This window comes from Limanda limanda, chromosome 12 (genome assembly GCF_963576545.1).
Source record: "Limanda limanda chromosome 12, fLimLim1.1, whole genome shotgun sequence".
NCBI lineage: Eukaryota > Metazoa > Chordata > Actinopteri > Pleuronectiformes > Pleuronectidae > Limanda > Limanda limanda.
In genome coordinates, this window is record NC_083647.1 from 12,943,075 (window position 1) to 12,964,697 (window position 21,623).

At 43.0% G+C, this 21,623-nt stretch overlaps 3 protein-coding genes across 4 annotated transcripts; 2 read left to right on the forward strand and 1 right to left on the reverse strand.

Annotated features, from left to right (window-relative positions):
* Positions 1-349: 349 nt before the first annotated feature.
* Positions 350-3,499, reverse strand: gskip (gsk3b interacting protein). Its single transcript, XM_061083439.1, has 3 exons — positions 2,903-3,499; positions 1,594-1,838; positions 350-1,487 (listed from the first exon to the last, which is right to left on the reverse strand). The coding sequence occupies exons 1-3, from the start codon at positions 3,138-3,140 to the stop codon at positions 1,329-1,331; spliced, it is 642 nt and encodes a 213-aa protein (XP_060939422.1). The 5' UTR covers positions 3,141-3,499; the 3' UTR covers positions 350-1,328.
* atg2b (autophagy related 2B) lies at positions 3,163-18,169 on the forward strand. Of its 2 annotated transcripts, none has more exons than XM_061083437.1 (43): positions 3,163-3,351; positions 3,910-4,318; positions 4,421-4,583; positions 4,705-4,857; positions 4,940-5,042; positions 5,288-5,450; positions 5,542-5,721; positions 5,826-5,922; positions 6,030-6,194; positions 6,307-6,458; positions 6,597-6,708; positions 6,902-7,139; positions 7,233-7,395; positions 7,513-7,605; positions 7,717-7,905; positions 8,037-8,310; positions 8,418-8,526; positions 8,610-8,811; positions 9,047-9,189; positions 9,490-9,647; positions 9,764-9,939; positions 10,038-10,188; positions 10,286-10,488; positions 11,055-11,135; positions 11,215-11,321; positions 11,418-11,510; positions 11,598-11,668; positions 11,758-11,843; positions 11,939-12,109; positions 12,215-12,347; positions 12,427-12,626; positions 12,730-12,959; positions 13,047-13,164; positions 13,247-13,438; positions 13,520-13,621; positions 13,712-13,790; positions 13,876-14,080; positions 14,158-14,227; positions 14,312-14,394; positions 14,550-14,671; positions 15,315-15,469; positions 16,282-16,431; positions 16,898-18,169. In XM_061083437.1, the coding sequence occupies exons 2-43, from the start codon at positions 4,157-4,159 to the stop codon at positions 17,126-17,128; spliced, it is 6,228 nt and encodes a 2,075-aa protein (XP_060939420.1). In that variant the 5' UTR covers positions 3,163-3,351; positions 3,910-4,156; the 3' UTR covers positions 17,129-18,169. The 2 variants fall into 2 exon arrangements, with proteins under 2 accessions (XP_060939420.1, XP_060939421.1); XM_061083438.1 differs by having other exon boundaries at positions 11,758-11,834.
* Positions 18,170-18,687: 518 nt separating this feature from the next.
* noxred1 (NADP-dependent oxidoreductase domain containing 1) lies at positions 18,688-20,790 on the forward strand. Its single transcript, XM_061083010.1, has 6 exons — positions 18,688-18,845; positions 18,933-19,120; positions 19,792-19,972; positions 20,058-20,212; positions 20,319-20,517; positions 20,634-20,790. Exons 1-6 carry the CDS (start codon positions 18,688-18,690, stop codon positions 20,788-20,790), a joined length of 1,038 nt encoding a protein of 345 aa, XP_060938993.1.
* Positions 20,791-21,623: the final 833 nt, after the last annotated feature.

The following is a 21,623-nucleotide window of genomic DNA, read 5'->3' on the forward strand; positions in this document are numbered from 1 at the left end:
GGTATACGAGTTGCAAAGGGGCTGACATGAACACTTCTAAACCTTTTAACATGATTTTACAATGGGCTGTAAACCGAAGCTCTCAATGTGAGCTTGTTAAATGTTAGACTTGTTACAACCGTTTTTAGTTTTCAACACTTACTGAGTTTGTTGAACTTAATTTTCTTAGTGATATTCATTGTCCCCCAGAAGCTGCTGATGCAGTCACTGAGTAGCAGTGAGGACGTTGGAGCTGTTATCTTGTTTGTGTATCGACTCAGCTTTGCAGAACCAGCTGGTTCAGTTATTTGGCTAGAAATCTGTCTTGAAATTAGATCAAGACTTAACAGGACAGAAAAAGAACTTGAAGTACTTCTGAGATTTTATTGATCAGAGCAAAGGCCAGCAGCAAGGACAAACTGAATGGAAAGTACAAGTTTACTTAAAGTACATTTGAAAAGACCTAGGCGGGATCATAACCAGGTCACATGTACAATAAATCAACAAAGTATACTCCAGAAATCATTGCTGAATATAAACTGATTTGCATTGTGTCAAATAGTTTAAATGTTAAAGGAAAAAAAAATTAACTTAAACCTCCAAAGAGCTTCTTTACTTTTACAGGAGTTTGGAATACAAGATTGAGATATAATGCACTTTGCCATATGGGAGAAAATAACACTATTAAATTCGTAATATTATATACGGTGTCTGTTTACAACACATCAGAACTTTCAAATACGTTTTTTGAAATGACAGCCGCACAAAGATCGATCTCCTTCCAGACAGTAAGTAAAACATAATGGGTTCATTTTGTACTTTTCAAACCAAAAGCCGATCATTAAGGCAAAATGAGTTACACAGAGAATATAGCTTTGGCTCTTTCACTGAGACACCTGCTGAATGAGAAGGAGTTGAGTGTGTGAGAGCAGAGATCATCAGGTCACAGTTTAGTGCAGGCAGGGCAGAGGACACAGAACTTCTACCAGTACAACCTGCTGCTTCTTTCCCGCACAGTTACAAACTTGTAACAAGTGGAAGCTGGAAGATCTCTCCACAGTTTAGGTCAACACCACTATGTTGGAGCCGTACCAACAGGCAATCCCCCGCACACTCTGAAGTATCAAATATGTCGCCATTCAATGATATGAACTCGGAACAAAGCAACCTTGATAGGGCAGGGTACACCTTATTGGAGTGGTAGTTAGGCTGGGGGTTGTCACATAATAGGCTATAATCTTGGACCAGACCTGGTTATTATTGGCTCATGTCCGAATACACCAACATCGTCAGTCCCTGTTTCACTTGAACAACTTATGTAGCATCCAAGTCCCCTGGTTTTCGTTTCTTTATCGTCCACTCTGCTTCAGCATCTCCAGCCGCTGCAGCAAAGCGTTCCCGAAGGCCTCTCTGTATCCCGGACTGAGCGAGTCCAGAAGGGAGTAAACCGTCTCATGATACTGGTTGGTCAAATCCTCGTCCACTTGATCAAAAGCATAGCCCACCACCTGTTAGGATGGAAATGAGTTCTTAAATGTAAAATGTTCATTACATGGGGCATTTAAAGAGGAATAAAACAAGAAACCACAGTGTGTCACTCTCACTGCGTCTTACCCTCAGTCCGGCCTCTGTGAGCTCCAGACAATACCGGTTTCCCTCTCTCGTTTGCACGTTGATGTAGGCTACGTCCAACGCACTGCTGAGACTATAGGACACATGCATTACTGTGACTGCAAAGAGTACGTCGGTCACCACTGCTTCTGCCTCCAGTCTCATGTCCTTGACGTCACCAAGCCTGACACAGTCATCATCAAATGAAGAGACCATGGACTCCTCGGGCTGACAGTCTATCTCCATCCCTTGCAACAGAAAAGGGAAAGAAATTTGCTAAATGCCTAAATGACAGTTCTCCCTGTTTAAATATTTGTGTAACAGTCAGCAGCATTGTGCTAGTTCAGGGGCTGACTCAAATGCAGTCTTTTCATTCTACAGTTCACCACAACACGTGTCGGAAACAGAAGAGAAACCCACACATGCATCTGACCTCTCTCTGACTTCTGTTTTCTTAAAGTGCAGCGAATTTTAAACATCCTTTATGAGGAAAAAGAAACACACCCATTTCAAAGTACTTACTTACCACTTTTAAATTTTCTGCAAACTTGTGAGTTTTCAAGCACTTTACGGCCCTCAAACAAGGCAATCCAATTGGCAAATAATAATCATAAATAATAAATAATAATTTCCATTGGGCCTTCTCCACTGCCAGTGCTCGGCCCTAACCAGAGCTGCTAAACAGATGTGGTAGGATGAAAAATACACCATTTTTGACCGACGTAACATGGAATAAAATACTCAAATAGCTGAACCTTGTAGGAAGAAGCAGTACTCTAGTAAATATAACTCGCTACTCAACATCACCACTAGTACTACACGTGTGCTTCAATCCACCACCTGTTTAATAACATCAAAGTGAGTCACACATAGACTGTATGGGAGTCACAAGGGAACGTAAACAAAACATCACAGCGACATCTTGAGGATTCAGAGCCGCCCTGAGGTTTAAGCTAGCTAACACAGGATAGCTGAGGTAACTGTCTTCACACACCTCACAGTTGGTTATGGATCAATGGACGAGTTGTTAAATAGCAGCTCATTCATAGTCACATAGACTGGTCACCTTTAGCTAGCTAGATAGCAAACATTAGCTCTCTGTTGCTATAACATACACTCTGGGAGAATGAACAAGCTAAGTCACTGCCCCGTTTCAAGCTAGCAAAGCGATGTCGGCTACTTAACATGCTTCAATCCCTTTATACGTGTTTATTTGTACATGTTGTAGTATAACAATACAAGCTGTGATCACGTTTGACGTTAGTTTTGTTGCAAAAATCATTTCTAACCCAACTGGGCTCGATCCACTCACCTCCTCGCTGCGTGGGCTTCTTCCGGCTTGTGGAAGCTTCCAGCTCCAGCCCCGCCCCCCTCCTCTCTAGGCTGTGTGGACAAGGAGCGGACAAACGTGTCCGAGCTCTGATTCCCAAACAGCCAGAGTAAACACAGCTCGTATTTTCACTCCAGCTCGTTTGTTTATTGTGTAAATAAATATCTAAACAAGAGATCTCGACCCGGTGATCGTCCAGTGGAGCAGGCGGCGTCTCCATCGTGTGACGTCACTGTCCCCTCCCACCCCGCAGAGTGGGCTCGGGTCTGTGCGGAGTCATGAGAGTGTTTGTAAACAACTCAGTCCGAAGAAGGTAACTTCAGATCCTCGCTGGCCTCCTCAACGCTGCTCAGCTCGGCCGTGTCGACCCAGAGACCTGTCGTGTACCCGCGTAGTGTGTTCTTCTACTCAAGTGCTTCTGTGCTGCGATGGTAAATGACTTGAGAATTGTTGGTTAGCTAACTAGCAAGCTTACCAACATTAGCCTGTCGTTAGCCGGGCAACGCTAACCTGCCCACAGTCAGGCAGCCTACAGCAGTGGTTAATGGGCGAGCTAACGCGTTAGCATTACGCTCGCTAAACGGCTAGTTAGCTTATCGACGTGCCTTTGTTGAGCCAGCAGTCAGTCAAGCTCCTGATGACGATGACAGGCTAAAGTAAATACAGCTACAGCATGTGATGGTACTGACAGTCAGTAGCTGTTGACTGTCAGTACTATCACATGCTAGCAGCTATTTCGCAAGCGCGTTTGCCAGTGTGCCCTGGCTTATCTGGTGGGTAAACATGTGCTGACAATAACACTGGGCAGGTTATAGTGCCCTATACGTGGCCAGGTATACTTTAATGTTATTTACTTATATATCAACGCGACTCAGTTGTTTTCAGTCGCTCCTTTTTGTATTCGCCTGTATTGTAAACATAATGTGTGTAATCATCATGTTGTGTGTCTCAAGTGTCAAATTACAGAGAGTGTGTGTGTGTTTCTGTAGGAGCAGCAAACTGGAGTGGAACCAATCCCCACACAGATCACTGAGTTTCGACACATCATCCCAAGTGTCCCTGCTCCTGGGATATGAAGGATGTTTGAACTCAGCATTTCCTGATGTCTTTAAGTCGACTGGATGACACAACAGTGACACAAGCGATTAACACACATCCGTCTGAGAAGCAGGGGCCTCTCGGTTTGCCTCTGAATCCCTTTCATTGCCTGAGCACTGTACACCTGTTGAGTTAAAGATGCCGTGGCCCTTTTCGGAGTCCATCAAGAAGCGAGCCTGCAGGTACCTCCTGCACCGCTACCTGGGCAACTTCCTGCAGGAGAAGCTGAGCTTGGATCAGCTCAGTTTGGACCTCTATCAAGGCACTGGAACACTTGCCCAAGTGCCATTGGATAAATGGGTATGTGTAGAGTGAAAATACATCAGACAAGTTCATTTGATGTTAATATAGAATCTGCTTGGTTGGAGAGAAGCTTCAGCGTTGTTATGTCTTGTTCTTCAGTCTCTCAACGAGCTCCTAGAGACGGCAGACGCCCCCTTTGAAGTGATCGCCGGGTTCATCCAGACGATTTCTCTAACGGTTCCATGGGCTGCCCTGCTACAGGAAAACTGTGCGCTAGAGGTCAAAGGTTTGGAGATGGTGCTCAGACCCAGGCCGAGAGTGGGTAAGGTCACAACAACACTACTTGTGCAAAAAAGGGTTGAAAAAACAGCTTGTTATGTTCTCGCATAAGAAATAGGCGACTGTTAATTTGACTGAAAAGCAAATCATTTTTATCCCCACAGCATCTGGCACTGAGCCCATGTACTGGTCCAGTTTCATGACGAGCAGCATGCAGCTCGCCAAAGAATGTCTGAGCCAGAAACTCACCGATGATATGGGAGAGAGCTTCCAGCCTTTTGAGGGATTAGAGAAGTTTGCAGAAACAATAGAGACAGGTAATTTGATCATAACGCTTGGCAACATTGTAAGATATGTACTTGTTTTGCATGAATTTAAATCAAATGTTCTCACTTGCAGTCCTGAGGAGGGTCAAAGTGACATTTGTAGACACTGTCCTCAGAGTCGAACACATTCCGGAAAATTCTAAAACGGGAATTGCTCTTGAGATACGAATTAACAAGTAAGTTTGCATGGGCACTCGGACAACAGTTGACTAAGCATTATAGTTGAAAAAAATCTACACAGAACAATTGAATCCAGATAAAAATCAATACACCATATTAATTTCCTCTCTTAAATCCTAAACTTGAATCAGCTACAAAGGGAATGATGTAACTAATTCTTTTATTAAAGGGGCTGCACCTATATATAGGAAAGTTATCCCTAATATGTATCAAGTTAATCGTGTTCTGTTGTTGCTTTCAGGATTGTTTACTGTGATGAAACCGGCGAGGAGAGTTCGAGTGTGAACGTGCATCAGCCGACCACATTTGCACATAAAAACCTGCAGATGGAAGGCATCACCATATTTTGGGATGAATTTTCAGACGTGTCTCGAGCTGGATGTAAATCATCACCAACTCCAACGGTTGGTGCAGCGAGTCTTCGAAAATTGGATAACAGCTAAAAGAGTTCTATGCATAAGTCTTAATTTTAAAAACTGATCTTTTATTTTGTAGGAAACTGAGCCAAAGCTCTCCCCCAGCTGGAATCCCAAAATAATATGTGAGCCTCATCCCCAGTTCACAGAGCATGTGTCCTCTACAAAACCATTTGAACCTGTGCAGGTTGGGAGCCTTGATGGAAAAATTGAGTTGTCCCTCACTCTGAAAAACAACATAGCTATGCCTGGAGCAAAGGTAAATTAAACAATTTCTTAATAACAAAATTAACAAAATGTGTCTTATGTATCAGTATTTTGCACTTTGGTTAAAGACAGTAATGAGGCTGCTTTACTTTTCAGCTGGATGTTGTCGGACATATAGAAACATTAATTTTCCTGCTGTCCCCACGGCAAGTTCATCTTCTCCTGGACTTGTTCGGAGCGTTCTCTGGTGGAAGTGAGAACCCATCTGTTGATAGATAATTTGGATCAAACTGGGTCAAAGTGTTACAACTGAGTTAAAGAAATGGAGCAAACCATGTGTTTCTTGCTCTTTGTGCAAAGGTGCACAGGAATGGGCTAAGGACAGAAAGAGTCGACCGATGCAGCAGGAAGATGAGTACCGGCTCCATATGGAACTGAACCGCTGTCTGAAGAAGGACACTGTTGTGCCAGGAGCAGACCCCGACCTCGTTGATAGTCAGAACACCAGGACTGTGTCAAGTCGAGGTCAGACTGAAGCATCATCATCTAACCCTTTCATTTCCTACAAGCCAAATGTCATGGGTTCATCTGTCTAATGAAAATGGTCCTTTCCTTTATTTTCTGGTTGCTGATGTAGATGATGTGTTCTTCTCCATGGCCGACATGGACATGTCTCACAGTTTGTCGTCCCTCCCTCCTCTGGGAGAACCACCCACCGTTGACCTGGATTTGTCACTTAACAGCAACTACTCTTCCTCCCCAGTAGAGTCTCCCTCTGGAAACCCAACAGTGAGTCTTAAAGTCAAACACGCAAAAAATGAAAATAAATTGATTTAAATCATATGTGTTTTAGCTTGTGTGGTGAAAATTTTCCTGATATGCGAGTTGCTGTTGTCTTATAATCTGGCATCATATCTGCGTTTGTAGGCTCTGTGGGATGATTACATGGATGTACCGCGACACAGAGAGAAGCAGGCTAATGAAACACTTGTCTACTCACGGGATTCACAACTCCCTCAAAAATTGCTAAGACTGGCCTGTAAGTATAGCAGTATAACAGTTTATTTTAAAACGTATTTTACACAAGTAACCATTAAAAACCAGTCCATCAGCAGCCATGTGCTTTGAGAGGTTAAATTTATATATTTTAATGGATTTACATCAACTTATCTCCCTGACTAGTTTCTAAAATAGTATCTGCATGTATTTTATCTGCCACTGTTTTATGTAAGGCCATCCATCCAAAGCCCATGGTGATGAGTCCAGGCCAGAGCTTGTGCTGAGGCTGACTCTGAGCAGCCTGGCTATCTCTGTCCTCCACATCGACCCGCTGCCACCACCAGGTGCTGCCCCAAGGCCCCTCGGCCCCATGGCTGCACACTTCTTCAGCATGGTGGGCCAGCTCTCGCCCGCTGCTTTCCTTCAGTCTCGGACAGCGTTTAATCAGGCTTGTCCTCATGATCACCTCAGGTACACTTTCATTTTCACTTATTCCTCTTATGCAAGGTCAGGTTCACGATCTGAATGTGTGAAAATCTGTCTGACCTGGGCTTAATTCTGCAGGTTTGTGGGCCAGGGTCTGAAGATTAACTATGAGCACAGTCAGGGATCCAACTTACGGACCTTCAGCACTGACGTCTCTCTTAACCAAATGGAATTCCTGGAGTGTCTCTTCCCATCTGAGGGTGTCATTGGTGGCTCCCAAAGAGGAATGCAGTACACTGAGGTAAGAGTTTCAAGCCATTTGCACTGCACTGAACTTTAGTTGGTTAAGCATTTACTCTCATTTGCAGCTGGCATGATGTTAGTAGTGTTTCTCACTGTTTTCTCTGTCACAACCCAGCTCCTGACATTCGACACCACAGCCAGTGCTGATGCACCGCTAACGACCTGCCTTCACCTGCTTTACAAACAGGCTGAGCGCAGGGGCCCTCAGGTAACATCGTTTGTTAGTCTAATATGAAACCACAACAATAACATAAATGCAGAAAAAGCATCCGTGTGTCTTCATGTGTTCACTCAGTCAGACCTTTTCTCCTCTGCGCAGGGCGGTCAAGTTCGCTTTAGCACCATTCCCCGGAAAGCTGAGATCCTGGTGGAGCTGGGACCAGTGCGATCTGAGCTGGACATCAGCATCGTAGACCGGCTCAACTCGCTGCTGCAACCTCAGAAGCTGGCCACTACAGAAATGATGGCCTCCCATATGTATACATCTTATAATAAGCATGTCAGCTTGGTAAGGCCCTCCCAGGAAATAATAATTAAAGATGTATGAAAACTTCAAGCATAAAAATATATTTATAGCCTCTACAACATTGTATTATCTACATCAATCTACATCTTTGTGTTTCAATACTAATTCCACAGCACAAGGCCTTTACAGAAGTTTTCCTCGATGACAGCCACACCCCAACCAACTGTCAGGTATCACTGACTGTAAATGCCCCATTGCTCGGCCTTGCAGTCCGATTTCCCATTCCCGACCTGCGCTCAGATCAGGAGAGGGGCGCCTGGTTCAAGAAGTCCCTGCAGAAGGAAGTACTTTACCTGGAGTTTGAAGACCTGGAAGTAAAAACAGAGTTCATGGGTGGCAGCTTACCTGACCAAACAAAGATGGAGCTCACCTTTAGAGAACTTATAGGTACGTGGGCCAGCTGAGGATAAAGTTTCCAAACTGCGCTTTAAAGATTTTTTTCAAATGGAGCAACTGCTCTTTTAAGTTCTGTGTTTTTGTCTTTATTTCAACAGGGAAGTTCCAGGAGGAGCCGGATCAACCAGCTGCTCGATTCCTCAGGGTGTCCCACACCATGGACGGAGACATGACATCATCTGAAAGCGTTAAATTTGACTGGCCGAGGTGCGTTCACCCACCCAAACCATTCTCAAACGAATATGTCCATATAGGGCAATCTTTCATCAGTGTTTATTTTCTCTGAGCAGGGTTGTGCTGAAGATGAACCCTACGGCGGTCCACTCAATCCTGGAGCGTGTGACAGCTGAGGATGACGAGGGGGCTGAGGATCATTCCCTTGAGGAGGAAGAGGAGGAAGGGGCTGCTCATTCACTGAAGGATGTGTGTGACTTTGGGAAACCAGAGCCATCACCATTCTCTTCACGTAGGGTCATGTATGAGAATGAGGAGGTGGGTCAAATTTATTTTTGCTGAAATGCAAGGGAATGAGTATTTTTGACAGCATCAATCTTCTTTGCCTTCTGCATTAAGGCTAGCCTCTAGTTGATGTATTCAAATATTTGTGACCAATGCATCATTATGTAAAGAAGAGACACGAGTACTGCTTTGCAAACCTAACCTGTTGATAGAGCAGGTTGTGATCAGCTCATGTTCACAAGTTTTGTTTTTTATGTTTAAATTCCAGATGGTCATTCCTGGTGATGTTGGTGAGATGACAGAGTTTCAGGAAAAAACAATGAACAACTCTCGCTTCATCCTTGAGTTGTGTCTCCCCAATGTGCAGTTGGTGCTGCCAAGCAAGACGTTTTATGAAAAACTACACAACAGGTACGGATTTTATAAAATTACATTAAATGACAGGATGGCAATAAGAGCACAGCTGAACAAAGTTAAATATAAGGGTTGTCATGAAAGGAAAGTTAGGTTAACCCTGGGATATCCTGGAGTCTAGTAAAGGATCTGACATTTACACCTTTTTACATCTATAAACCTTTTATAGTATATTAAAATGAATAATCGGTTGATTGGAAGTGTTTTGAAGCCAAGTTTATTTCCAGTGATTTAAGTTCTACTGTAAGACACTTCTTTAAGAAAGTCTTAATTTTTTCCATCTCCAAAATGTTCTAGGATAAATAATGACCTGCTTCTCTGGGAGCCCACTGCTCCATCTCCAGTGGAGACCGTTGAGAGCATGCCATATGGAGTTGGCCTCTCTGTCGCCAGTCAATTGATCAACACTTACTCCAAGGACAGCTTCAGCCAGTTCCGCTCTACCGGACCCGAGGGTGAGGCTGCAAGGACATTTCAAATGATTTTACAGACTTTCAGTAGTGCATTAAAAATTTGTGGTATGAGCTCATGTTTTATCCATTGATAGACATGCTCTGTGTTGTGCTTTTAGAGGACACCAGCGGCTCAGAGGAAGAGAACATGCACTATTACTCTCCTGCCTCTGAAATGGGCCTCAGGTCTCGTAAGAAGAAAAAGCTCAAAGTTCAGAACAAGACTTCGCAGAGTTTGTTTTCTGTCAGCCTAAGTGTCAATCATGGCTTGGTGTCTCTACAAACTAATTCTACGGTAAGAGCCCGTTCATTTTTTTAATATCTCACTGTTTCCACAGGTGCAATCCTAACAGCTTGTTCAACAGTCAGTGAGTTTTCATCTTGTTTTTCCAGAGGGAAGATAAAACTGTGCTGAAAAACAAGCATGGCGAGTTCTGGCTGGAGGTGAAGAATGCTGTGCTGTTCAGTGTCACCCAGTATGAGGGCTATAAAGACCAACACTACATCTGCTTCCACACCAGTAGCATTTGCATGTATCATCAAGGTAAACTATGCTCGTCTTCACATGTGTTATTAAAAGTATTAAAATCAAACAAAACTACTGTAGTCTAGCTACATCTCTGTTGTTTCATCGATCCCAGGACTTATGGATGGTGGAGCTGCTGTCTCAGACATCAAGTTGCCGTGCAGGACGCATCCCCATTGGCTAGAGCCAACTATCTACCAATCAGAAACCACACCTGAGAGATCCTCAACACCCTCAGAGTGTATTGGTCTGGAGGCCCGTAGCATGGTGTCTGTCGCTGTCAAAATCTCATCACAGAATGCAGAGCGCAACGTCAAGGTAGAGCATCAAATCATGTTTTTTTTTAGGAGGACACCATTCTTACCCGTTTCAACCTTTTTAATTTATCACTTTCAAAAATGAAGTAATCCAAGCATAATTCGACTAATATTTTAAGGCTGGAAGATATAAAGTGACCCAGTATTTCACAAGGGGAGTTAAAACAAAATATTAGAACAAAATTGATACAAAAATACAGTATACAGTTGTGTAAAACAGTTTTTCGTCTATTTGGTCTTTTTTTAATCAGTATGTGAGACTGTCATGGCCACATTTGCCCTGTAGATAGAGCAATACTCACAATGAATGATTTTTCTGGATCACCTCTGGAGCATAAATCCTGAACTGCCATAGTAGGAATTAAAAAGGACGTCTGCCCCATCATGTTGTGCACGGAGCCACCAGAAAAAGTTACAAATGGATTATTGATTTATTCCAAAGGCAGCACATTTAGTCCAGTGGTATCACAATTAAGGCAGAACCGGTGTTTAAGGTATATCAGTCAGCTTTCTTGAGGTTTGCTGCTGACCTTGGTGATGTGTGTGTGCGTGTGTGTGTTCATTCAGGAGTTTCTTGTTGCCGTCGGAGTGAGAGGAGCAACACTTCAGCACAGAGTTGTCGCTCTCAGTCTGGGCTGGTATGACCAGGTAAGAAAACAATCTTCAACTCTTACACACCTCTATAACATCCAGCAAAATCAGACATCTGTGATCTTATTGCCAACAGATTGCTGACTTCCTGAATATTTCCGATGAGCCTGTGTTGGGTTACGCTCCTCCAGCGTCTGTCACCACCCTACATCTACATCTATGGAGTTGCTCTTTAGATTACAGGTGAAGAAGAACGCCTCAAAACTCCACCTCATTTCATAGTCACAAGTTAATCCTTGCATTTATTCTCATGTGGGATGTGTGATTTTCTCTTGCCAGGCCCCTTTACCTGCCGCTCAGGTCACTGCTGATTATTGAGACTTTCAGCATCTCCAGCAGCCTCTCTTTAGACCACTCCTCTTCAACACTCAGGTATTAGTCAGGCTCCTGGTTTTGTCACTGGTACGAAGTTGAGAGATATATATAAAGCTATTGCTAAAGAGAATCTGTTATTTGCAGGATCATTCTGGACGAAGCTGCTCTGTTCCTCTCAGACAAGAGTAATGCAGTCTCTGTTAATCTTGCACGTGGTAAGTTATCTTCAGTAGTGATTGGAAAAACTACTTGAATTGTTTAAAATGCAGTTTTGTCCAATGTTTTCTGTTGGTTCTTGTCACAGACTATGTTCAAGTGGTCGACATGGGAACACTGGAGCTGAGGATTTCAGCTGTCAAACCTGGAGTGGATGGAAAATTGGTTAGAGTTGTCCGTATCTCAATGGCCTCAAACATTTCCGACGTCGTCTCTCATGAACAAGGATCAGTCATTTTTTTATATTTTCATCGTCTGTTGGTTGATAGGTGGAGCCGAGATTTGAGCTGCGCTGCTCCAGTGACGCCATCCACATCCGAACGTGTTCAGATTCCTGCGCCGCCCTCATGAACCTCATCCAGTATGTCGCCAGCTATGGAGACTTGCTGCCGACCGCAGAACCAGAGGCAAAGCATGGCAGCACTACTCATAGATCCAAGGTCAGCTCAACAGTGACACTAATTATGACACAGTATTACATAATTAAAATACCATTCAAATCCCTACCAGAAATAGTTGCTTAGTCTGAGCATATTTTTGAATAGGCGGAGTTTCCCAGCCGGCCCCCATCTCAGACCATTCTGCTTCCTGAAACTGAGCAGCAGATCCTGCAGGATCTGATGAGTGAGGCAATGGAGGAGACTGATGGGCAGCACACACCTGGGATACAGCTGAATGGTGAGGTCTTTTCTCAGTAGGCGTCAGAATTGTAAATTTCTGTGTCCATGAGATGTTATAACTTTTCGCACATCTGCAGGTGCACACGAGGAGAGATATGATGACCAAGACCCGCCCCGCTCAGACTTGTTCCTGTTCCCAGATGAGAGTGGGAATTTGAATCAGAATCCCAGCCCCACTTACCCCATGCTTCACTCTCCTCTCATCACTCCTGTCCCGACCCTGGCCCAAGAGACGGATGACTTTTGTATCCTGGAAACACCTGGTTCCAGAGGAGAGGTTTGAATATACTCTCTCACACGGCTGTAGCCCATTTTTAACACAGTGATTGACTTTGTTTTTGTGACGTTTATGTTGTCTCACTGTGAGAAATGTGTTTCAGGATCGTGATCAGGAGCCAGTGGTAAAGCAGCTTACTTCAAACCCAGTGGAAATCAAACACGATCACTTCAGCCAGCCTCTGTATGGGGCCGATCCCAGTCGCGGAGCCGTGAACTTTCCCATCCCAGAGGTGCGCTACCTCATCAAAGAGATCTCTGTCATCTGGCACCTTTATGGTGGGAAAGACTTCGGGAGTCCGACTTTCTCAGCGTCTCCTGCTAGAAGCCGCGGGTAAGCTATTTAATAGTGCTGGAAATGTTTGAATGTGCTCAAAGGGAAATGGAATGTTTAATTTGTATCCTTCTATCTGCCTTGAAGGTCTACACCTCATAGCTCCCCCTCTCAGACTCCAGTCAGACAGGCCAGTGCTCCAGGACGGGCAGGAGGTGGAAAAGGAAGGAACCCTGATGTCCTGATGGAGATTCAGCTCAGCAAGGTAAAGTTATTCCACAATTTATCGACCATATAAAGGACTTGAGTCATTTCTTTGTTGTTTACCACCTTTTCTTTTACCTCAGGTGAGATTTCAACATGAGGTGTACCCACAGGCCCAGGTGGCTTCTGGGTCGGCAGCGGATCAGCCAGTCTCTCGGCAGGTGTTTGTCGTGCAGGACTTGGAGATTCGAGACCGACTGGCAACTTCACAGATGAATAAGTTCCTCTACCTGTACTCAAGCAAAGAAATGCCCCGCAAGGCCCATTCTAACATGGTGAGTAAGGCAATATGTTCACATTAACCCAGTCGAGTGTTGACCTGGTGGGTGTAATGTCTTGTTTGCATTTCCTCTTAGTTGACAGTTAAAGCACTGCACATGTGTCCGGAGTCGGGCCAGGCTCCTCAGGAGTGCTGTCTGCGTGTTTCCCTGATGCCTCTTCGTCTCAATATTGATCAGGTACAAGTCTCGGATACGGATCACTTTTCCTGTGGCAAACAGCATCTTCAGTTGCATTTTTATGTGACACTCCTGTTTGTTTGTTTGAAGGACGCACTATTCTTCTTGAAGGACTTCTTCACAAGTCTTGCTACTGAAGTTGAGTTTTTCTCACCACCTGCTCAAGAAGGTAAAACAGATCATCCACGCGCACACACATCCGTTGTAAACCGTACTTTTTTACTAAAAGCTGCTTGTGTTGTCTTGTTTCGCAGCGTTCTGTGTTTCAACAAAGAAATCCTCTCCCCCCGAGATCTCCTGCAGCTTCTCCAAGCTCGCTGGCAGCAGCCAGGACCCGGCACCGATCATTTCAGTGCCTGCACAGAGACGGTTGAGCCACAATGGGTTTTCCACATCTGGGAGGGAAGAGGTCACTGACAATGAAGCTCTTTCTTTCAAAGACCAGCCCATCTTCTTTAGGTCAGTGTTTAAAGAAAACAAATAATGGAACTATTTGGGAAAAGTTTCTGTATTTGATCAAATTCTTTTCTCAACAGGGAGTTCCGATTTACCTCTGAGGTTCCCATTCGCTTGGATTACCATGGGAAACATGTTTCAATGGAGCAGGTACAATGTCTCAGAGCACTTTGAATTGACTCCACATAAGGTTATTAGTGGTATGTGAATAACTTGATAACTGCTTTGTTTCAGGGAACATTTGCAGGAATCATTATCGGGTTGACACAGCTGAACTGTTCAGAGCTGAAACTGAGGCAGTTGTGCTACAGACAAGGGTACGTGTATCACAGTGATATATCAGATGACACTGGCTTTTTATTGCAGATGTCTTTCAGAACACCATCATATGTTATATATCAAGTATTTGAATTCCCTATTCTGAAATAGCATGTGTTTTTCCCCTATATACTAATACTCATCTGTCTTTCAGACTGTTAGGTGTAGATAAGCTGTTTTCCTATGCAATAAACGAATGGCTGAATGACATAAGGAAGAACCAGCTTCCAGGTCTGCTGGGTGGTGTCGGACCAATTCACTCACTGGTACAGTTGGGTGAGTACTGCATGTAATCTTAATCTGGTTATAAGCTTTTTTATGTTTTCAGACATATTTTTAGACGTTTATGATCAGAATGTACATGGATAGGGATAAAGCAAAACGTAAAACCAGTATTAACTGGCTTTCAGACAGGCACTGACCTCTGCCCACTTCCTTGTGAGCCCATGTGAGAATTCAGCAGTAAAATGTCAGAATAGAACAAGAATAATACAAATACAACATCTCAGGATGAAAGAGGTGCAGCACACATAGAAGATGCCAACGAATATGTCAACTTTGAAAGACATTGAGATTCAACAGCTATTGACAATAAGGTTCAATGCAGGTTTCATATGTGAAAGGAAAACTCTCGACCTAATTTATCTGACAGTTTCCGGAGTTCATGTCTGAAAACGCCTTTTCAGAGATATTAAGCTTCTCCAGCTAAACCTGGTCCCACACTTAACATATAGAATTTAATTCCCTTTTTTTGCCAGACTAAGTACTAGTTTGATTCTTTGAAGCCGGGACAACATGTAAATCATGCTTTCATCGATAAGCTGCTTCTGAATGTCATGTATAGTTTATGAGTTTACTGATCCAGGTGTATCTCTCAGCTGTTGTGTTTCCCTGTTCTTAAGAGTAATGTTTTGTTCAGTTCAGGGATTCAGGGACTTGGTCTGGCTCCCGATCGAGCAGTACAGGAAGGACGGCCGGATAGTTCGCGGGTTTCAGCGCGGCACCGCCTCCTTTGGAACCTCCACCGCTATGGCTGCTCTGGAGCTCACCAACAGGATGGTGCGGACCATTCAGGTAAACAGACCTCTCCACTGCCACAGAAGAGTCGTTATTCACAGTGTTTCCCACAGATTCTGTCATGGCAACTATCAGTGTTGTGTCTATGACAGATGGCTCTTTTGTCGATGTGTTTGAGAGAGGATAGGCTGAGTGAATCAATATGCACAGCTCCACAGTGAACAGGGTTTCCACTGATCTGAGTTTTCAGCCTTGACAAGTATTTAATATTTTAAGATATTACGTACTACATCTTAAATAGTCTTAATTATGTTCATTCTCATCGCTCTTTAAATTTAGTTTTAATTTTCTTTAAGAGAAATGTTTTTGCAGCGTGGGTCGTTTATGATGTGTCTGTGTAGTTCTTTCTCAACCATACAGATATTGATACACTGTAATAAAAGTACTAACAAGACCAACGTGGAACTGATAACTGATCATCTGCTAACACATCCTGGTCAGAATTTATCTCGTACAATCGTCACTGAGAAAGACGGTGAATACTGATTGTCTGTCTGTACTTTGAGGGGAAATGTGGGATTTCGACGGTAATTTCCTACTCAACTACTTCACCTTATCTTTAATTATGGGGTAGTTGTCTTGCATTTGACTTTTTAAGATCTGTAGAAAACCTGAACAGTGCAAACACTACATTAACAGATCTTTTATGTTGTTATAAGAAATGTAAAAAATACTTTTGATTCATTGTGAAACTGTGGGGGATGTCTACAGTCCACATTCTAATTATTGGGAATTAAAGGGAAATACTGAATCATTAGAACTGTCTTCATTATGGAACAAAGATATTCACAGTTTTGTCTGGTTTTCAGGCAGCAGCAGAGACGGCCTACGACATGGTTTCTCCAGTGCCGGATGAGAGGGACTCAAAGAGGATAAAACGGTTCTCTCATTACGGACTGGCCCATCAGCCTGTGGACCTTAGAGAAGGTGTGGCCAAAGCCTACACGGTGGTAAAAGAGGTAAATGAACGTGAATCTGAATGAATATTCCCACTTCAGTGACATTAATGGAAAGAAACGCTGTTGTTGATGTGTATTGAGCGTAGACTGTATATTAAGACGGATAGCATGACAGCTTCCCAAAAGTGAAGCCAGAGGTGGACCAAACTGAAAAGTCTAAACATATGTTAAATACATTTTTCTGAAAGATGGTTTCTGTCATTTTAGGTAGTACTTATCACACTGATGTATGTCCAAGTGCTTCTGGTTTTAACTTAATTATTCCATGCCATGAAAACAGGGTGAAATGTTATGATTGACAGCTGATACTGCCTCACTATTGGTTGAGTGAGTGTATCAGCAAGACCTCGTTACCACGGCTTCCCTCTCCAGGCTTCTTTTCTGAACAATGGGAGGAAGAGGAGACTCCATCGTCCATCTTTATTTACAGTTCATGGTATTAAGTGTCTGGTGTTTCCATCTACAGGGGATCACGGACACGGCGCTGACCATCTACGACACGGCCACCCGGGAGCACGAGCAGCGTGGGATGACGGGGGCGGTGGGTGGAGTTCTCCGCCAGTTGCCGCCAGCTGTAGTCAAGCCTCTCATTATGGCCACCGAGGCCACCTCCAACGTTTTGGGTGGGATGAGGAACCAGATTCACCCCGACGCTCGCCAGGAGGAATCGCAGAAGTGGAGGCAGGGCGAGGAGTGATTCTCGTTGCCGCCTCGCACCTGAAAACCATGACTGTGCACAAGCGAGAGCTGACAAACGTGGTGGAGACTTTCCTCGGATAGGTTTTTTTTTTTTGAAGAGGAACATCACAGAGGCTCATCACAGCCCCGGTGTAAATAAACACACTGTTCATCTCGTGGCATTTTGAGCTTGTGTCAGCTTTCCAGTTCACTCACAGTGCCTTCATGGTTGTCAGCATAGTCCAACTGTGTGTTCAGTCAAAGGGATGTCTGAAGAATGATTCATTTGTGAGCCTCATTGTCTCTATGTGGATTATGATCTGTTGTAGATTAGACAATGGCATTTTAGATCATGAAACGCTGTTGTCTCACGAAGTGCAAACATTTGCTTCATTCTCCAACAGCTTTGTTTACAAGTCCTGCGTGTGGTTACGTTCGCTCACTCGGTGTCGACAAACACTAATATTGTAGGTGTAATGACTCTTAATTTATATAACACGTACTGTATGTGGGCCTCGTTATTTACTGTAAATAGTCCCGATGTGTAACATTTCATGCAAATACAAGAGGACAAATCTGACTGAATGTGTTCTGTATGCAGCACTTTTAAGTGACTTGAAGGTTTACTTGCCCAAATGAATGATGTCGGAGAGGATTTACCAAATTAGTGATGAAGTTTCACAATTTTATTTTGAGCTGTGATCAACATGTAATTTTCACACAATCTGCTGTCCTGAAAAGCTGCTTTCAACATTCAATAACAGTTTTAAACGATTCATTTCCTGTCTGCTGCTCACATATTCAAATTGAAGACACAACCTTGTAAAAGGAGCAACGTCGACTTAAGATCTTCAAGCCAAGTCCTAATGTCCTGCTCAAAATCTTTTCTTCCAGTGTATTTTTGAATACTAGTATTTGATGTGAAATGTCGGGTTGCAGATATTTGATTTGCTAATTATTGTGTTTATGTGCAAAGATTATTTCTTGTACATATGTGTACAGTTGACTCTTGAATTTGTATTAAAAGCATGAAGGGAATTAAAAAACAGTTGCCACATTGCAGTGTGGTTGTTGTGCCTTGTTTTTAGGCCTCTGTGATGGCAACAGCCTGTGAACAGAGGCATCATGTTTCAGCTGTCTGTCTGTACACACGTCCCATTCTTCTGAGCATGACAAATAACAATCGGGATCTCGTGAATCTAAATGTGGTTTTATAAGGGGAATGTTGGTGGACGTGTGCTTTACTTTAGTGACATTAATGTAATGGGACTAATAGCCATTTGGCAACAAAAATGTAAAATGTCAATGAATTTTTTCTCAAGTTTCAAGTTTGTTTTCAATGAAGGTATCTGTTAATTTCTTCTTTATGTTTAGCAACATAGCTCTTGCCTTTATTCTGAAAAGCAAGCAGCATTTTGGTGAGCTTTATTTTGAAATACGTAGCCAGTTAAGCCGGAAGTTGTTACTGTTGGCATGGCAACAGCATGTTTTACTACAAGGTGTAGCTTTTCTCTTTCAGCAGATGTCACACGTGTTAAGACCATACACTACATATAAAGTTTAAAGCTTAACAGGAAGATGGAGGACGTCACTGCTGGTCTGAACAGTTTGACCTTTGACCCTGGATTCACCGGGGAGGAGAAGACGGTAAAACACCTGTGTGCACGCGCGGCTGGACTGACATTTAGCGGGTGCGCGCACGCTCTGTACCTGTGTAAACTCGTCTGTTCACTGAGGTGATTTTAAACAACTCCAAGCATTTACAGTTCATGTAAAGTCCATTCAAAGGTGCTGTTGTAAATCAGTGATACTGTTCCTTGTAGGTGTGTCCTCAGAGGACACTGTTCACACGGGGCCTCTGCTGTGACACCAGCAGCAGGAGATGGTGACCTCTGTGTGGGGATACTGGGAGCAGGTCACCTGGGTAAACCGCTGCTCCTCTCCCTCCTGGAAATGACGGACATCAAACCATCACACATCAAGGTTTCCACCAGAAGACCTGAATCTGCAGGTATATACACCGACATTAAAATGAAGTCGAAGCAACACTGTGAACAGGTCTGTGGTCTGAAGCAGAGAAACTCACATTAAATGATCCAGAGTGTAAAGACGTGGGTTTATGTTGCCTGATAAATTCTAATAAATGTTTTATATTTTCTTCTCTGCAAGTGAAAATGTACTATACAAATAACAAATGTTAAATGCTTCTGCCCAGGACGATAATTAAAAAAAAAATTAAAAATTAAATAAAAATAAAATAACAGAAAATAAATGAATAGTACATTTTCCCCACTTTCTAAATTTTGGAAACAATCTGAGCTTGTTAAAGACCTCAAAAAGCCAATTCATTTGCCTGAAAAATAATAATAATAATCCTTACAATTTCAATAGGGCCTCACTGTCAGTGTCTGTCAGTGCTCGGGCCCTAAATATTAAATAAAAATAGAAGGAATCTGAATAAGTTATTAAATTGTTAATATTATGCATTCAAATATATATGTTGAACTAAAAAGTTTAAATGAGTCTAAGTGATTTAAAATTCAAACTGAAAAAGTAATGCTTACATTGTTATACTTACACTGTTCTTATATACCTGTGTGTGTGTCTGTAGCGCAGCCCAAAATGTCTGTCAGCGCCCCTGCTTGCATGCATTCTTTCTTTTTTGTTGCTTTTGTGTTTCAGTGGAATTTGTCCCGACCGGTGTTGAGTGTTTCTTCGACAATCGCAGACTGGCAGCATGGGCAGACGTCCTGTTCCTCTGCTGTCTGCCCTCTCACCTCCCCAGAGTCTGTGGTGATCTCCGCTCTCACCTGTCAAAACACTGCCTGGTGTACAGCTTCATCTCTGCTGTGCCTGTCACCAGGTGCCGCCAGGTTCATGCACATATAGAGCTAATTTTAGAAAAGTATTTTAAGTGAATGCATCCCTTCTATGAGTTTCTTCTTCAGATTGGCTGAGCTTCTCGGGCACGACTTCATTCTGAAACCGCAGTATGAGTTTGTGGGCGGTGACGCTGCAGACGTGTGGCTCTCCTGCTCTTCTCTGTCCACGGCTTTGAAAGATCCTTCACTGATAGAGGCATTGTGTCCCCTCACCGTGAGCGGTACATCATGCTGACTTTGTGTAAACCTTGAACTTGTCATGTTACATAAGATGTTTGATATTTGATGTCACGCTCAACTGTTGATCTGGCTTGTGACTCCCTGTAGGTGGGATTTCTCTGAGCGAGAACTGGTTGTGTGCAGTGTTGTGCAGCCTGCTGAACATCTGCACCTCTGCTGGTCTGGGATACAGTGACGCTCTCTCCAGGATAAACAGACTCTTTGAGGGGACATGGACAAACGTCGTGCAATTAACCACGAGCAGTTTCATCGGTTCTTCTCATGCATCCTCCCTCCGCGAAGATGAGTGAGTACAATACTGCATTGTTACAGAATGCTGCTCGTGTGCCACATCAGAAAGAATAACAATTCAAACACAAATTTCAATTTCTGTTATGGTTTGATTTGTTTTCCTCCTTTAAGGCCTTTTCCTTGGATTTCTCTCACTGATGCTCAGACCAAGGAGACACCACTGCTGAAGTTTCTGTTAAGTAATGAATATGTGCAGCAGTGGATCTCTGCAGCGTACAAATCACTGCTGCTGACTCCAGGAACTTTACACACTCACACTCTAAAGTAAATCTTATATTCTCCATCACAGTTTGAAGACTGCTTCCCTCATGTAACACCAAAAGTTGGGAAAACTGTACTGTAATATGCAAGCATACACTTGAATAAAAGGGGCTCTGTAATAGGTTTTATTTTTGGAGGACTATTTAGAGGATGTCTGTCTGCCCTGCTCTTGTAAACACGATATCACATGAACGCCTTGAGGGAATTTCTTCACAATTGGTAAACATTCCCTTGAACTTATGAATTCATTAGAATTTGGATGGTCAAAGGTCAAAGGTCAAGGTGGCCTCAAAAAAAATGGTAGCCCCTTTAACATAATATCTCCCGTCCGCCATTGGGGAATGTTTTCAAGTTTCAAAGATAAACTGATGAGCTTCAGGGGTCAAAGTTCAAAAGTCACAGTTATCTCATATGATTGGAGACAAATATATGTAGACTGATACTGCACTGGTTGTCGGAGGGAGGCATATAACTGCTGGGTGTTTATTCTAGTTTACAATGCAAATAAAACAGCAATTTACAGTATTGCAGCAGCATATAGTAGGTATTCTGGATATGTTGTAAATACAGCATAAATGAAAATGGTGAGGAGAACATGTCGTACTGGTGTCAAATCCCACTTCACATTTTCCACTGCAGGAAAAACACTAAGGACAAAAAAAGATTAAAAAAAATAAACTACATAGAAAAATAAAATAAAACAAACTATCGATTTCAGCAAATTGTAAAAAAAAAATAATCTATTTATATATATTAATTAATATATTAACAATCAATTAATATAAGGATGTAAATTGAGATCATATTTATAAGTAAACAAATATAGGAATATAATGATAT

Coding starts and splice junctions, on each gene's coding strand:
- gskip (XM_061083439.1), bottom strand. CDS start 3,140: ATGGAGACGCCGCCTGCTCCACTGGACGATCACCGGGTCGAGATCTCT. Junction 1,839..2,902: donor GAAGCCCACGCAGCGAGGAG/GTGAGTGGATCG, acceptor TTCTGTTGCAAG/GGATGGAGATAGACTGTCAG. Junction 1,488..1,593: donor TCACAGAGGCCGGACTGAGG/GTAAGACGCAGT, acceptor CCATCCTAACAG/GTGGTGGGCTATGCTTTTGA.
- atg2b (XM_061083437.1), top strand. CDS start 4,157: ATGCCGTGGCCCTTTTCGGAGTCCATCAAGAAGCGAGCCTGCAGGTAC. Junction 8,311..8,417: donor CACCTTTAGAGAACTTATAG/GTACGTGGGCCA, acceptor TTATTTCAACAG/GGAAGTTCCAGGAGGAGCCG. Junction 9,648..9,763: donor CCGCTCTACCGGACCCGAGG/GTGAGGCTGCAA, acceptor TTGTGCTTTTAG/AGGACACCAGCGGCTCAGAG.
- noxred1 (XM_061083010.1), top strand. CDS start 18,688: ATGGAGGACGTCACTGCTGGTCTGAACAGTTTGACCTTTGACCCTGGA. Junction 18,846..18,932: donor AAACTCGTCTGTTCACTGAG/GTGATTTTAAAC, acceptor TGTTCCTTGTAG/GTGTGTCCTCAGAGGACACT. Junction 19,973..20,057: donor TCTGCTGTGCCTGTCACCAG/GTGCCGCCAGGT, acceptor TTTCTTCTTCAG/ATTGGCTGAGCTTCTCGGGC.